Raw genomic sequence first — 17,502 nt, 5'->3', positions numbered from 1 at the left:
GAGCGAAGTTGGAGAACAGACAGTATCTGACTTCATGAGTTACTGTTAAGCTATAGTAATCAAGACAGGGTGCTGTTGTTGAAAGAATAGACAAATAGATCATTGCAATAGAATGCAGAGCCCAGAAATTGACCCCCATTAATATATTCAACCAATCTTTGACAAAAGTTCAAAGGCAATACAATGAAGTAAAAACAGTCTTTTCAACAATAGTGCTGGACAACTGGATATCCACATGTCAAAAAATGAACCTGGACAAAGATATTACAACCTTTACAAAATTAACTCAAAATAAATTACAGATCTAAATGTAAAACACAAAAGTATACAAGTCCCAGATAGTTTTATAAATGTCCTAGAAGAAAATCTAGCTGACCTTGGGTTTGGTGATGACTTTACAGGCCGAAATCATGGTCCATTGAGAAGCTAGATTTCATTAGAAAACCAAGGTCCCACTGTATATATCAATAGTACACTTAAACATAAGTGGAATAAAAAGTCCAATCAAAAGACACAGGGTAGGTGAATGGATAAGAAAACAGGACCCAAATATATGCTGTCTACAAGAAACCCACCTGAGAGCAAAAGATTCACACAGGCTAAAAGTGAAGGGGTGGAAAAAATATCCCATGCAAATGGCAATGAAAAAAAAGCTAGAGTAGCAAAATTCATTTCTGACAAAACAGACTTCAAAATAAAGACCATAACAGGAGACGTAATACTAAAGGGATCAACCCAATAGCAGGAAATAACCCTTATAAATATATGCACCCAATACAGGAGCTTCTAAATATGTAAAACATCTCTTGGTGGACTTTAAGGTGGAGATCGACAGCAACACAATCATAGTGGGGGACTTGAACACCCCACGGTCAGCATTGGTCAGATCATCACGACAAAATATCAACAGGGCAACATAGACCTTAAATGACTCACTAGACCTAATGGATTTAATTGATATTTACATAACATTTCATCCCAAAGCAGCAGAATAAACATTCCTCTCAAGTACACATGGAACATTTTCAAAAACAGACCACATGTTAGGGCACAAGACAAGTCTCTTTAAATTCAAGACTGAAATCACATCAAGCATCTTCTCAGATCACAATGGCATGAAACTAGAAATCAAACACTATAAAAAAAACAAAAATATTCAAACACATGGAGCCTAAATAGCATGTTATTAAACAATGAGTTACCAATGAGATCAAGGGAAAAAATCAAGCACTTCCTGGAAAAAAATGAAAATGAACAGAAAACAAACCAAACTCTATGGGACACAGCAAAAGCAGTCCTGAGAGGAAAGTTCAGAGCAGTACAGGCATACTTCAAGAAACAAGAAAAAGCTCTACTAAACCATCTAACACAACTAAAAGAACTAGAACGAAAACAGCAATGTGTCAATATGGGTTCATCAATTTTAACAAATGGGTGGGTGTTGACAATAAGGGATACTTGTGCATGTATGTCAGCAGGGTGAATTCAGGAACTATCTGTACTTTTTCTTCAATTCTGTTATGACCCAAACTGCTCTATAAAATAAAGTCTACTTGAAGGGGGGGATCTCAACTCAGAATAGATATCATGTGCCTCCCAATATAATATAATACACTGAGAAGGACACAATCACCTATGTGATATTCCTACTAATGCACTTAACTTGAATCTAATCACAAAGAACGAACCATATAAATCCAAATTGAGAGATTTTTTTCCCCAGAAACTGAAGGAAAGTGAGTCAAGAATTTTATATCTAGCCAAGTTGTGCATCTTGTAATAAATCTTAGAAAAACAGCATTTGGTATGTAAGAACTCAGGGAACATCATAGTTGCAAGCTGCTTTTAAAGAATCTAACTGGAAGATGAACTTCATCCATGAGATGATTCAAAAATACTGGTGAAAAGGATGGTAGTGAATAAAAAGCATTAAATGAATTTTTAAAAAAGATATTTTATAATGCTGACGGCCACAATTCCCAGTGAAAATGAAACAGGTATAAATATTTATGTGCCAATTACCTTAGCATCCATCTTCACAAAGTAGAAACTCCACGAGATGCATGGAGAAACAGATACAGTTAACAACAGGGAACTTGAACACACCACTCTCAATCAAGTGAATGAAAAATAAGTATGGGTACAAAAGCCCTAAAGAGCATAATAAGGTTTATTTTATCACTATTTAACAAACATTGCTCTCAAATGGAGAGTACAGCTTCTTATAAAGTGCACATGGAATACGCACAAAAATGACATAATGCATGCATTAAGTCATGAAGAAAACCATAGTTAGAGCCATAGGAAAAAATCATCCAAACAAAAACCATCCAATCACAATGCAATAAAAGTACAACTAACAACAATACAGAACAAAATATCCATTTCACCTGCAAATTTATTTAAATAAAATAACTCTGGGGTCAAAGGAAAAATACTGATAAAAATCAAAGGATTTCCTAAAAAAAATCAATGAAAATAACGTAAGTCAGAATCTAAGGGATGCAACTGAAATAATGACCTGAGGAAAATTCAAGTCCTTTAATATTATAGCAATACAAATGAAAGAACAAAAATAAATGAAATCAATATCCAACTCAAAGGATTAGGGGGGGAAAAATGTAAACCTAAAGAGAGGAAGAAGGTAATGTTTTAGAAAAAAACTAAGACCAACAAATAAATATGCAAACTGGTTCTTTAACTTGCATAACTTTTTGCAAATAAAGCTGAAAACATGAAACATTTTTTCTAAGAATATACACTAAATACAGGAATACAGGAAAATTTATTAAACTTGACTCTTGGTTATTGGTGGAAATGTAAGCTTAAACAAAACCAAAATTGATAATGAAATACAGATTTTAAAAAAGCACCAGTAATCCAAAGAGAAATTCAAGATTTCATAAACCAGATAATCCCTTATTAATCATGTTTTTATTTTCTATGTCTTATGTTTTGATATCTTGGAGGGCCTTACACACCTGGGGAGGAACTGTCTCTCCCAAGGCTAGTTAATTCCTAAAGTTAATAAACAACTAACTTGGGAGCATGCCTGTCAAATGAAAGCCAACATTTCCTTTATTTTACTCTCACACACCAACCTATTATTTCCCCTGCCCTAAATCAACCCAGGTACAGGTACCACAGTTAAGGACAGCTCTTATTCACCAAAGCCCACCAGAATTATTTAAACTAGCCAATCCTAAACTGTTTACTCTGCCCCGCTTTGCCTTTCTCACAGAAACCCTATAGTCTCTGGTCTGTTCTTTCACTCCTGCTTCTGCCTTCTGACCAAATCTGGTGCTTCCTTTGTGGGCTTGTATGGCATGGCATGTCCCTTTCTCTCTGAATGTAAATATTAAATGGCACTTTCAATGGCACTGACCTCTCTGCGCTTACTCAATTACCTCTATAAAGTAAACTCCCATGAGTACAAATGAGACAACCCCAAAGTTTAAACAGTTCCAGACCACAGCAACAAAGAGAACTTTTCCAAAGTCAGTTTTAGGAAGCAAAATAAAATGATAATTAGGTCTCATAATTTCTCCAAAAAAATACAGACCAATGTCACATAAATATCAACGTAAAAATATGAAATAAAATGTTAGCAAATAGAATCAAACATGACCAAGGAGTATGCATTCCAGGAATGCAAGGATGATTCAATATAAGAATATTCAACATAATTCACTATATTCATAACTCTAAGAAGAAAACTCAAATTCATTTCCATAGTTGCTGAAAAGGACATTGAACCAAAATTCACCACTTAATCTTAATAAAAACACTCAATAAAATAAGAATTGGTGAATACTTTCTAACAGTAAAATTATACATATATATCAGCCCAAAGCCAGTAACTTATTTAATGAGGACACATCACACACATTATCGTTAAATGAATAAGGCACAGCAATGTAATAGACAAAGGGAAAAAAGTATTCCCATGAATTGGAAAGAAAACTATATTCACAGATGGTATGACAGTATACCTAAACAAGCCAAAACAATCAATCATAAACTAACACAAACAGTAAGAGAATTCAGTAAAACGTACAAAAATCAAGTCTCCACAAATATATAAACAGTAGCATATATGAACATATAATGGAAGGGAAGATCACATTTTTAACAGCAACAATATGATAAAATACCTAGGGATAAACATAACAAGAAACAGGCAAAACCAATATACACAAAACCTTAAAACACTACTGATCAAAAGTAGACTAGAATAAATAAAACATATACCTTTTCTGTGGCTACAATGATTTGGCATTATGGAAATACCAGTTTTTTCCAGTTATTAAAAAATTTAATGTAATCTCAATAAAAATACAAACTTCAAAATTTAGTTAGACCAGTTGATTCTAAGGTACACATGTTAAAAAACAAAAGCAAGAATTACCAGGAAAACTCTGAGAAAGAAGAAAGTTGTGGGGTGGGAAAGAGATGTTTATAGAATAACACTGATTGCATGATACAGGAAATGAAACATAACAGAATGTCCTAAAACAGAACCAACTCTGTGGGGAAACTTGGCATATCATATAAGTGTCATGTCAAATCACTGTAGAAAAGGTGGACTTTTTCATAAATGACAATGTAATATAGATAACTATTTAGGTGGAAAAGTTAGATCTATACTTCACAACAAACACCAGACTGAATTCCAAATAGGTGAGAGGTCTAAAGATAAAAAATGATGCCATACAAGCACTAGAAGAAAACATGAGTGAATTACTAATGGAATTCTTATAGTCTGGGAATCAGGAAAGCTTTTCTAAAACAATCAAAACCTAGAAGCAATAAAAAAAGACAGATATATCTGATTATGTAAAAGCAAAAACCTTATACATGGCAAACCAAAAATGTGCATGGGAAAAGATATAACAAAGTCAAAGAAAAAGGGCACTTATCTATTATATAAAGAGCTCTAAAAACAATCAAGAAAAAGGGTCCAAAACCCAAGAGAAAAAAAGTGTCAATAACATGAACACACAATTCACAGAAAAGGCGGCATATAATTCCTAAATATATAAAAACACTCAACCTCATTTATATGAGAAATGTAAATTAAAAACAGAGAGATAATAATTCCCATTTGTCAGATTGTCAAAAATTCAACATGTGGGCAACATACTCTGTTGGTGAGGTTGTGGAGAAATAGGTACTCATTCTTTGCTAATTGAATTGCAAAATGATATAACTTCTACGGAGGGTGATTTAGCAATATCTAACAAAATCACATATTCATTTACTCTTTTATCCTCAAATTCCACATCTAGGAATCTAAAAAGATAAAACGCCAAAAATATAGAGTACACACAAGGTTATTCATTATAGCACTATTTATAATAGGAAAAGCTTGTAAATAACATCAAAATGAGAAGAAAATCTATGTACTTGTGATGGTTAATTTACATGACAACTTTATTGAACCACATGGAGCGTAAATATCTGGTCAAACATTCTGCATGTTTCTGTGAGGATGTTTCTGGATGAGAGTAACATTTAAATTGGTAGAACAAGTAAGGCAGATTGTTCTCTGCAATCAGCTCAAGGTCTACATAGAACAAAAAGGTTGACCCTCCTGAACATGAGAGATTCCTCTGCCTGCCTTTGAAAAAGGATTCTGGACTTTTCCTGACTTTAGACTCAAACTGAAACATCGGCTCTTCCTGGGTCTCAAACTTGCCAATATTAGAACTGGAACTACACCAATGGTTCTCCTGAGTCTCCAGCATGTGAATTAACCCTGGAGAACTTGGGACTTAAGTCTCCACAAACAAGTGAGACAATTTTCTGGAGAACCCTGACTAATACAATAGCAAACAGAGTAATCTCCATGACATATTAAGTAAAAAAGAAAGATACAAAACAGAGTATATAACATGTACCACTTGTATAAATAAGAAAGGGTGAGTATATGTGTGTTATGTGCATATGTGTGTGAATTTGTTTATTTCTGCAAAAAGAAACAATGATAGGACAAACAAGAAACAAAACAACAAAAAAATAGAAGGAAGCCTTTTCTGATATACTTTTTTATAAAGTTTTAATTTCTGAGTATGTAAATGTTTTAGTCCCACAAATTTACAGAAAATTAGGGGAAAAACCCATACAACTGAAAGTAAACTGAAGCCAATTGTGTAGTAAACTGGTAACATACCACACACAAAAAAACTGTTTTAAGTAACTTTTATTTTTATTTTTTAAATATATCTTTATTGATTTCAGAGAGAGGAAAAGAGAGGGAGAGAGAGATATAGAAACATCAATGATGAGAGAGTCATTGATCGGCTGCCTAGCCCGCAACCCAGACATGTGCCCTGACCGGGAATCAAACCCCGATTGCCTGGATCCCAGGTCGATGCTCAACCGCTGAGCCATGCCCAGCAGGGTGTGTTTTAAGTAACTTTTAAAGAGAGTATTATGACCCTTAGTGGGATATGTTTTAAAGAAAAAAGAACTGCAAAGAAAATTCAGTTTGTTGTCAGAAGTAAAATTATTATAGTAATTTTAAAAGCATTTTATTGTAGGACAAAGCAAATGTGTTAATGTTATTCAGGACTAAGTCCTTCAGTGCAACAGAAGAATATAAAAGAAGTTAGGCAGAAATCCTGTAACATTACCTTTGAACAGAAAATATCAATTATGAGTCTGACTATATATTTTTTTCTACTGCTTTTCACTGAAAATTTCTAGAAGGAAAGACACTCCGGCAGCCTATCTAGTGCCTAGATCTTGATTTCTAAATGCCATTTCTCACTAAAAGAAATTAGGGCTCCTTGAATAAATAGTTTAATCCTAGGTCTTGCACAGGAAAAATAAAGGTTCATCTTCTACTAGACAGTAAGAAAGTGCTCAAAAGTGATGTCAGAACATAGAAGTCAGCTTTGAAGGGGCACCCACTGACTAAATATGGACTAATTTGAACAGAAAAAAATTAAAAACCTGCCAAAGACTGATGAAAAAGAAGTGAAATAACAATCCAGGAGGCTACAGTGATATTGCAAAATTTAAAAATAACAAAAAAAAATCTTGTCACAATTGGAATTGGCTATTATACCAAATCCTTGTGGAAATTGATAATTAAACAGAAAGATTTATATAAATTATGTTCATTTTTTACCCAGCCTTTCTGGAGAACGTTATCATTCTTTGTTCATACAGGAAAGCTTTTATTTACAAAAGAATGACAACTAATAAATGCAAATAATATTTTAAAAAAATTTTTAATTTAACAATTTGAAAAATCACTTTGCAACCCAAAATGAAATCATTGATTTAGTAAGTGGAAGTATACCTATTAGTTGAAAGACTGTTGGGAAACAGGACTGATCCATAAGCCAACATTCTACTTGCTAATTGCAAAGGAAAAACATAAGTTTACAATGGAAGTACCTAGCAGGTACCACCTTAACCAAATGGCAAAATTTAGCACCTCTAGTGGTGGAATAATCTGACAATAAGAACCTGATATTGTAATACAATATGAATTATGTAGTTTCACCTAATTGAAATTTTGGCAAAAATATGTGACCTAAATCAACACTTTAGACCCAACTTTCTGTTTACAAGAAATAAAGGAGACTGAAATAGTAGTTAAATGGCATCATGAGAAAACAATCAAATAAATCCAAAACATAGGACACAAAGATAGTTTTGGATAAGGATATAATCACAAAAGAGACCTGGTTATGCTGTAAGTAGAAAAAGAAACCATACAATCCAAAAAACATTGCATTAAAAAGAAATCGAGAGAGCTGAAGATGCAAGGAGGTCTAAAGGAACTAAATTCAGGGACACAAGCCCTTCCTAGATAGGAAGGAATCAGAGGCACTTTGGGCATTTGTTGAAAGATGCATGGGCGGCAGAGGATCAAGTCTTCCATGGGAGAGATACTCTGTTCTATTAAATGGAAAATAGCTGAACTCTTAATGGCTGCTTAGAATAGTGTGACAGGGTGGAATCCTTAAGAAACCAAATGGAGAGATTGTTCTCCTCATTTTCCTGCTTACCTCCATAGCTCTTTTTTTGAGTATGTATGGGCAGCAGGGCAACACTGGAGTCTTGGAATGAACTAAAAGCAAAGAAAATTTTCTGCACTCTTCCTTGGGTGTAGGTCAAAGAATCCTACTAGACGATGGCACTTTTAATATACAATAGAGCAGGACTCACCCTCAAAGCATTTGACGCCAAACTATCTAAAGAGGTAATCTACCTTCAATCCAGCTTAACATTTGATGGTATCAAACTGTTTTGTCTCTCATCCAAGCTGCCTGTCAGGAAAAAGCATGCCTTCTCCAGGGAAAAATAATTTACACCAGTCTCTTTTAAATACAATGTCAGTATATGTATTTTTAAAAATTACCAGTCAAGCCCGGCTGGGCATGGCTCAGCGGTTGAGCGTCGACCTGGGGTTCGATTCCCAGTCAGGGCACATGCCCGGGTTGCGGGCTACAGCCGATCAATGACTCTCTCATCATTGATGTTTCTATCTCTCTCTCTCCCCTTCCTTTCCTCTCTCTGAAATCAATAAAGATATATTTAAAAAAAAGAAAAAAAAATTACCAGTCATAAATGAAGGAGATAAATAAAGTTGATCTTTAACTAAAAGAAAAAACAGCCGAAAGAAATAGACCTACAGATGAACTATATGTTGGAATAAGGAGACAAAGACTTTAAAATAATGCTTTGCCCAGCTGGAGTGGCTCGGGGCTGAGCATCAACCTATGAACCAGGAGGTCATGGTTCAATTCCCAGTCAGTGCCCATTCCCTGGTTACGGGCTTGATCCCTAGCAGGGGACGTGCAGGAGAAAGCCCATCAATGACTCTCTCTCACCACTGATGCTTCTCTCTCTCTTTCTCCCTCTCCCTTCCTCCTTCTGAAATAAAAACATATTAAGAAATAAAATAAAATAACTGCTTTAATTTTTTTACTGGATAAAAAGATTAACTGAATAGAAAAATGAAATCTCTAGAGAACCAAATAATTATTACAGAAAAATTAAGAAAAATAATATATTGAAAACATCTCTCTTGGTAATTAAAAGAATGAAAAGCCAAAAAAAATTAGTGAGGACATATAGAATATTTGAACAATGCTATTGACCACCTTGAACCAACAATCACAAACTACAGAAAATGAGCTATTTTACAAATCAACTAACATTTCTCTAAAAATTCAATGTTAATGGAAAACAAAAATATAAACCTGAAGAAATGTAATCACGAAATGCAATGCATGAGTCCTGACTGGATTTAGAAAAACAAATTATAAAGCACATTTTGGGGACAATAAGAAAAATCTAAAATTATGAATTATATATTTTAGAAAATTACTGTTGTCTTAATGTGATGATGGTATTGTGGTGATATAGAAGAATATCCTTATTCTTAAGAGATGTGTTAGGTTGAAATGTTACCTGCCATTTATTTTCAAATGGCTCAGGAAATAGTGTGTATGTTTCTCTGAGTGTTAAGAGTTACAAAAGGTGAGAAAGAAGATGGTGGTGTAAGTAACTATGGTAACCACCGCCTCCAACAACCACATCAAAATTACAACTAAAGTACAGAACAACCATCATTCAGAACCTCCTGAAACTTAGTTGAACAGAAGTCCTACAACTAGGGAGCTGCAGAAGCATGGAGACTACGAAGAGGGGCAGAGACGCGGGGAGGTTCAAGGCTGAATTGCGGAGACAGGCCTCGGTCCCACACCCAGGTGCTGCAGTTTAAAACCCAGAGGGATATCTCAGTGGTGGAGGCATCTTAGAGGAGTGAGGGGTCCCAGCCCCACATCAGGCCCCCCAGCCCAGAATTCCAGTGCCAGGAAGAGAAGTCCCAACAACTGCAGGCTGTAAAAACCAGCAGGGATTGTGGCTGAGGGACATGGAGGCTGCTGGAGTCCCAGGCAGTTCCTTTTACAGAGCCAGCACATGAACTTACTCAGATGCACTGCCTCTAAGCTCCAGCACTGGACAGCAACTTGAAAGGAACCAGGGACATTAAGGGAGGAAACAATGCCTGAAATCAGGGCGACAGCTGGAGGGGCAGCTTTCTCATAGACAAGATCTTGCAGAGGCCACTGCTCCTATGATGAGCCCTTCCCCCTCAGAGCTGGCAGACAGGAGCCTTCTCTGAATCTCCAGGAACCTGACTTCCAACTTTCACCTTACCCTGGTAATTCCCAGAGACCCCACCCTTCCCTACTTGCAAGCTCATCCAAGTCATTTCCAGTGGCTTTTCTACGCAAGTGGACTTTTCTATGCAAGCAGCATCTGGTCTCAGCAAGCCCCATACCTCTCAATAAGTGGCCCCAGGCCAGGCACTAGTTGCAGCCTGCATTGGTTAGTAGCTTAGCCTCTCCTGGACACCTCCAAGGCCAGCACAAGTAGTAGCCAACTATGGTTTGCTGTGTAGCACATGCTGGGTGGCCTGGGGCAAGGCACAGACAGAGGCTAACTTCACACCTCCTGGGAAGCCCCAGAGACAGTGCACCTGCTGGTCAGACTCGACCACACTAGATTACAATCCTAAACGTCCATTAGTGACACCCTCAAGAGGCAGACATAGTGAACACCAAAGCTTCACTGAAGTAAATCCTGCTCCACAGGGGTGTTTCCAGCACAGCAGATCTTTGGCTGTAGCTGCAGCTAGTCCACACAGCCAGTTGGTCTGGGGGTCAATTCCTCACAGTGATGCCAACAGCAACTAAGGCTCAACTACAACAGGACAGGGCACACAGCCCTCACAGGGGAGCACCTAGAAGGCCCAGCTCAGGTGACTGGGGAGGCTGAGCCACTGGACCCCACAGGACACCTAATACACAAAGCCACTCTACAAATTTCAGGAGACATAGCAGCTCTTCCTAATAGGTAGAAACAAACACCAGGAAGCAGCCAAAATGTGGAGGCAAAGAAACATGTCACAAAGGAAAGAACAGAAGAACTCTCCATAAAAAGAACTAAGTGAAATGGAGCCAAGCAAGCTACTAGATACAGAGTTCAAAAAAATGGTTATAAGGATGCTCAAGGATCTTAGTAAGACTATTAAAGAAACTAGTGATATCATCAATGATATAATAAAGCACCAATCAGAAATGAAGGCTACACAAACTGAAATGAAGAATAATTTACAGGGAATCAACAGTAAGTAGAGTAGAGGACACTGAGAATCCAATCAGTAATTTGGAACATGAGGAAACAAAAAACACCCAACCAGAAGAGGAAAAAGAAAAAATAATCCAGAAATGTGAAGATAGTGTAAGGAGTCTCTGGGACACTTTCAAGAGGCCCAACATTCACATTATGGGGATCTAGAAGGAGAAAAAGGGAGCAAGAAATTCAAAACCTATTGAAAAAAATAACACTTCCCTACCTGGGGAAAGAAATAGACTTACAAGTCCAGGAAGCACAGAGAGTCCCCAACAAGAGGAAACCAAAGAGGCCCACACCAAGATACATCATAATTAAAATGCCAAAGGATAAAGGCAGAGAATCTTAAAAGCAGCAAGAGAAAAGCAATTAGTTACCTACAAGGGAGCACCCATATGACTGTTAGCTGATTTCTCAACAGAAACCTTGCAGGCCAGAAGTGGGTGGCAAGAAATATTCCAAGTGATGAAATGCAAGTACCTACAACCAAGATTGCTTTACCAGCAAAGCTATCATTTAGAACTGAAGGTCAGACAACGAGCTTCACAGATAAGAAAAAGCTAAAGGCATTCATCACCACCAGACTAGTACTACATGAAATGTTGAAGGGTCTTCTTTAAGAAGAAGCTAATGAACAAAAGAATCTGCCAAACTAAACTGATCCAGAGACATTGAAGCATGCAACAGTCAGTCACATCACAGATGGAAGAGGGAAGGGAGGTGGAGGGTGGGAAGAGATTAACCAAAGAAGTTATATGCATATATGCATAACCCATTGACATAGACAATAATGGGCTGAAGGACTGGTGAGCAGGTGGGAGCGAGGTGGAGAAGGTCAATTGGGGGGAAAAATGGGACACCTGTATGCTTTCAACAATAAAGATAATTTTTTAATAAAAGTTACAAAAGGCAAATTTTTAAAATTAAATATACAACTGTAACTTTATATTGTATTTTGTTTCTAGTTTTTAATACTTCATATTACAAATAAAAATTTTACTATTTTTTGAAAGAAATCTTATGTAGAATTATTCAAGCTAACCAGTCAACACAATCTTAGAACAGTAATGTCAGTAAGACTTAACTCACATGCCAAATTCCAATCAAGTTTTTTTTTTTTCTATTATATTTATTATGTTGAAACACAGCAGTTGTTTCCTCCAATAGTTTTAAGTATAACTAACTGGAAGCAAACTTTTTGTCACACCCCTTCTAAAGACCACTTTAGCTTTCAAAGTGACATTGCTGTCGTAGAACTGTCAACAGAGAAAGGAATTACATATAACCCAAGTTAGAATTATAGATAACCCAAGTTTCAATATTGTTTTGAAGACTTTTCCCTAACCTACTTTTAAGTTTAAAGCAAACATTATAAAACTCCTCTTGGGACAACTTTCCATAGTAAAATCTTTTTACCATATTTTGCCACTGTTCTTTTTCAGCAGTTTAACCTAAATTTTTATTAATGTTCTTTTTCAGAAGTTTGACCTAAAATGACCTCTTTCAGGACACATGTAGATACAATAACTATTGATAACACACATATCTAAGGAAAAAGAAAAGTGAAGTGGGAGACAGATTCATTATTCAAGTGGAAGGTAAAAGAGAATACTCCTATAAGAACACCACATATCAAAGTCCATTTAAGAAAGTCTGAGAGCTTGCCTTGTGTACTATAAACTACTTTAAAAGCAGTGCTGCTAAAAGCTAAGAATGGTCTTAAATAGCGATGGTGTTGATTTCCTGATTGGCTTATGTTACTCTTTTGTGTTAGAAGGGAAATATCTGGTTCAGCAGTACACTTCATTTTGTACTTCTTAAGGGAGAAAATGTTACTTGAGGGAGAAAATGTTTATCCTGTAGAAAAGTCAGATTTATAACCATTTTCTCTCTAGAAGCAAACAAAACCCCCCAAACATTTTAATTCCAAGCACCTCATTTCCTATTATTCTGGTTCCTTCCTGTAGTTTCCCAACTCCACAGTTCTTTGGCTCCAGAATCCATTAAGGGTACCACCTATTCACTGTTCCTCACCCACCTCACGTTCAACTTCCTTCTTACATATTATCATAAGCACTGCAGTGCACACATCATCTCTCTTATCCCTCTCTTGAGTCATTATAATCATTTGAGCATTAATCCTACTACATTGTCCTATCCATTCACTTCTTCACTGTCCAAGAAAAACTGTGTCATTATAACTTTGTCCCTTGATTATTACAGTAACCTCCAAACTGGTTTCCTTACTTACACCCTTGCCCTTCCTATAGTCTACCTTAACACAGCAATTAATTCGTAAGAATTAATGACATTTTAAAAAGCTAATAAAATCCTAACATCCAATGACTTCTCATCTTATGCAAAATAAATGCCAATGTCTTCACAATGGTCCACAAGCCCCTACAACATCTAGCTGTTCTTTACCTTATTTCCTACCATTTTCCCTTGTTTCATTCTGCTCTAGCCACACTGGTGGTCTCCTTGCTGTTTCTGAAACATGCCAACATGCTCTTTTTTCTTACTTTATTTTTCTCATGGCACTTAGCATTTCTGACCTATTACGTATTTAATTTACGTATAGTGTCTTGCCTCTAATCCCCACTAGCACGTTAGCTCCATGAGAGCAAGAATTTTGTCTGTTTGGTTGATTGCTATACTCCCAGTATCTATGATATGACTAACAGACAGTAGACAACACTAAAAATTATTTATTATATGAATAAGTAAAAAAAACTAATTTAAATGTATCTTTTTCTCTAGATCACTTGCTGAATGAATGAAATAGACACTATTTTGTAATTTTTAAATGAGATTAACAGAAATTTGAATAAAAAATAATTGATATAAAATATAAACTTGAAGTTATCATAAACTTTGTCCATGTGGAAAGATAATGCTTTGTTTTCTGGAAATTCATTAAAAATTCAGTCAATATACATATTCATTCTTATTTTACTACCTTAAGAGAATTGATCATCACTATTTCACTTTCTGATGTTTTTAACATTCGAATCTATACTACGAGAAAATAAACATTACCCAAAATCAATATAAAAGCTAGAATATCGTGAATCAGACATCAAAAATTCAGGATTTTTAAACTTTTTAAGATGTTTTCAAATTTTAAATTATAGAAAAGCACTCACCTTTACTTTAATCCAAATGTGGATATTTATCTAAAGAAATTTCTATACCATAACTTATTAATGATGAATCATGTTAAATTTCATATTTTGTTGTATTAATGTTAAGTAAGTTAAATGTACTTAAAGGCATTCTTTTAAAAAGTTGAAGCAGAAAATTAAAAGTTATATCAAAGAAAAACATTGTGATTTAAAAAGATGAAATAAATCTAGAGAAAGTGAAGCAAGGGGCAAGAATTGTTTAAAAGATATCAACTGTTTTCAAACACTTCTATTTTGGTACAATAAATTATACATAGCATTACTTAAATTTGAGCATGTCAACAATAAATTAGAAATCAAGCATGTTAGTTCATAAAAACACTCACCTACAACACCATTCAATACGACCTTCACCTTCACAACTTTTTGCCCAATGATTATCTGCCAAATTTTTCATTGCAACAGCATATTCACAAAGTGTTTCCTCATCCTCGCAATGTTCTCGCCAGATCTTATCAAAATCTCCCACTAAAAAACAAGGAAAAAATGAATTAAGTTAACTAAACTTTTGGATCTCTACATACTTATCAGTTCCCTATATTAAAAAGAGGTTGATAGATGAGAGAGCAACATAAGTTAGCAAGCAAGTTAAATATTTTTATTTATATATTTGGAGTTGCTCTAGGCATATTGTGCTTTTGTAACCCTAGGACAAAATGTTACTAAAGAATCTACCTTGGAAGCCTCTCTAAGGTTTTGAGTCTTTATAAAATGTTCTGAATAAAAATGACTACATTATCTGGCCACTGTATTACTTCTTTTAAAAAAAATTAAATCACTTATCACACTTAATATGAAATCTGAAACATCAATGTGAGCTCTGATAAAGAGAGGTTTGAGAATGATATGGCCCAGTAATTTACCTTAACATGATTGTTAAGGGTAAAAGAGTAAACAAAAATTATTAAAGTGGCTTCATTCAATGTCCTTAGACACAAAGATTTAAGTTCTCTTGCCTCATGTTCAAATGTAGGCAATTGTTTGGTGACAGAATAAACTTAAAAACATAAATAGAACAGCCAAACTTAAAGAAGATAATATACTCAAATTTTTCCCTCAGGTGAGACTCTTAGATTCTAATATTTAAAAGGTATTTTTTAAGCCAAAAAAGAAATTGTATAGTTCAACTATAACAACATTTATATGTTTAAAATTTGAAAACCTATTGGTTATTTTAAGCACAGAGTTCAATAAGTCCTGAGTTGAAACCCAAACTAATGCTTTCTAGTTTGAACAAATCAAGAGAAATAGCAAGAGTACAAATATGCCCTCACATACATAGTTGAGTATGTATCAGTCTCAGTCTTGGCCTGAACACTGATTTTAAACCCAAAAGTTTTTTCTTTTGGGGGGGTTATGTTCTTATACAACAATATTTTCATTAATCACTAATATCTGTGTAGTGACAGGGTTCTCAATTTGTTATATAGTAGATTGGCAATAACTGTCCACTAAAAACAAGCAGGCAAACAAAATTTTTCTAAACACTCAAAGAAAAAGTCTTCAGTTTTGCAACATCTTTCAGATGTAATTATTTACCAGTCTCAATACAGAACTACAGGAAGTAAAGTTTTTGAAACAAGTATTTTGATTAATGATACTTTAATAAACCTATGATGGTTTGTAATGCTATTCCTGACTTTACTCATCAGGTTTGATACCAAATGGTTAAGGTATAGTATCACTTTAAAAGTGTTTTATCTTTTGTTGATAGGTATCTTCAACTCTAAAAGGACCTTTGTTTGAATTTGTAAGTTTCACTGTCCTATAAAATGTATGTTATAAATAAATACATAAATTTACCACATTTGCTAGTAATAGGAGTCAAACAAAAGTTCTATGATCCAATATGTTTGGGAAAAGCTATATTTAACATATTTAAACAGATTTCCTTTCTATAAAACTTCTTAGTTTAGATTCTACAGAAAGAACAACTGAAGACAAGGACTTGAGTACAAGTAGTTTATATGAAGAGAACCCTAGGAAACAGGAGTGAGGGAGTAGGGGAACAAGCCAAGGAAGGAGAAAATGCTAATATGAGTATATTACTGAGGTTGCTGCTGTGGACAACAGAGAAGCATACAGAAGACCTCTGGAATTGTTCACCTATAGGATAGGACGCTGGAACATTTATCTATCAGTATTATCCTCTATTAATTAAGGGTTTTTAACAACGTGAACTTCTAGTCTATACTTAGGCATTGAATAAAGGGATATCCACATTGGGCTCCAGCAGTGTTGTAGAAACGCAGAAAGTAGAAAAGCAAACAGCACACATTTAAAGAGAAACTCTGTCAGGGCTGGGTGCCTCTTGAGCTCACAGTGTCTGTCCACCACAACTGAGGACTAAGGGTATGTTATGTGGGCCACCAAAGACATCTATTACTATGTAATTGTATCATGTGAAACTCAACTTACTTTAGAATTATTATACTAGTTATGAGATGCAAAGACAATTGAAAATATACAGAAACCTGATGCCTTTCAGCTTTAAATAGAAAAATTTTATTCCTCCCTCAAAACTTCATAGGAGCAGAAAGCAAGCCTTAAAACTCCATAAGAAATTGGCAGTATTTAAAGAGAATTTTGTCTGTAAGCCTAGTTAATTCAAACTAATGGCAGACAACATCAGTATGTTTTCACTTACATTTAAAAGTCTCCAGACTCTCTTCAAGCATACTGATACTGAAATAAATTTGTGATTAGTAAAGTGTAGTACAATGCAACTGTATATGCTTGTTATTCTATCAACGATTTTGCTGAAAAAATATGCTATTTCAAACACTACAGAGAATAATACAGTTAATGAACAAGCACTGGCATCAAAGGAAGGGGAGAAGATGTAATAAAATGTGGTAGGTGCTATAATAGTGACACAAACCTGATATGTTCCCTATGTTCCATATAAAGCACAACCCTAGATCCAGAACTTTAAAATCATATATTTATTAAACAAAAATGTATCAAACTAGACTACAAGACATATACTATGTTAAATGTCTGGTGGTTTTAAAGTTGAACAAAAACATAGTTGGCATTCAGTTATGAGAAAATTCCACTTTTCAGAATATCCTTAAAAGCTTATTAAAGTATTTATAAATAAAGTTATTAATCAAAAATAGAATGAAAAAATCAGTTTATTTTTCATAACAGC

At 35.0% G+C, this 17,502-nt stretch overlaps 1 protein-coding gene across 2 annotated transcripts in view; it reads right to left on the bottom strand.

Moving 5' to 3' along the window:
• The window catches only part of SAMTOR (S-adenosylmethionine sensor upstream of mTORC1), a 196,612-nt gene that overhangs the window by 134,216 nt on the left and 44,894 nt on the right, over positions 1–17,502 (bottom strand). For both annotated transcript variants that reach the window (XM_016204591.2, XM_016204592.2), the window contains exon 2: positions 14,675–14,816. In XM_016204591.2, coding sequence (XP_016060077.1) covers positions 14,675–14,816 — 142 coding nt within the window. The remainder of the gene's footprint in view (positions 1–14,674; positions 14,817–17,502) is intronic.

Source organism: Miniopterus natalensis, chromosome 10 (genome assembly GCF_054644295.1).
Source record: "Miniopterus natalensis isolate mMinNat1 chromosome 10, mMinNat1.hap1, whole genome shotgun sequence".
Lineage (NCBI taxonomy): Eukaryota > Metazoa > Chordata > Mammalia > Chiroptera > Miniopteridae > Miniopterus > Miniopterus natalensis.
The sequence above is the reverse complement of the archived record's forward strand: the minus strand, read 5'-3'. Positions and strand labels throughout refer to the sequence as shown.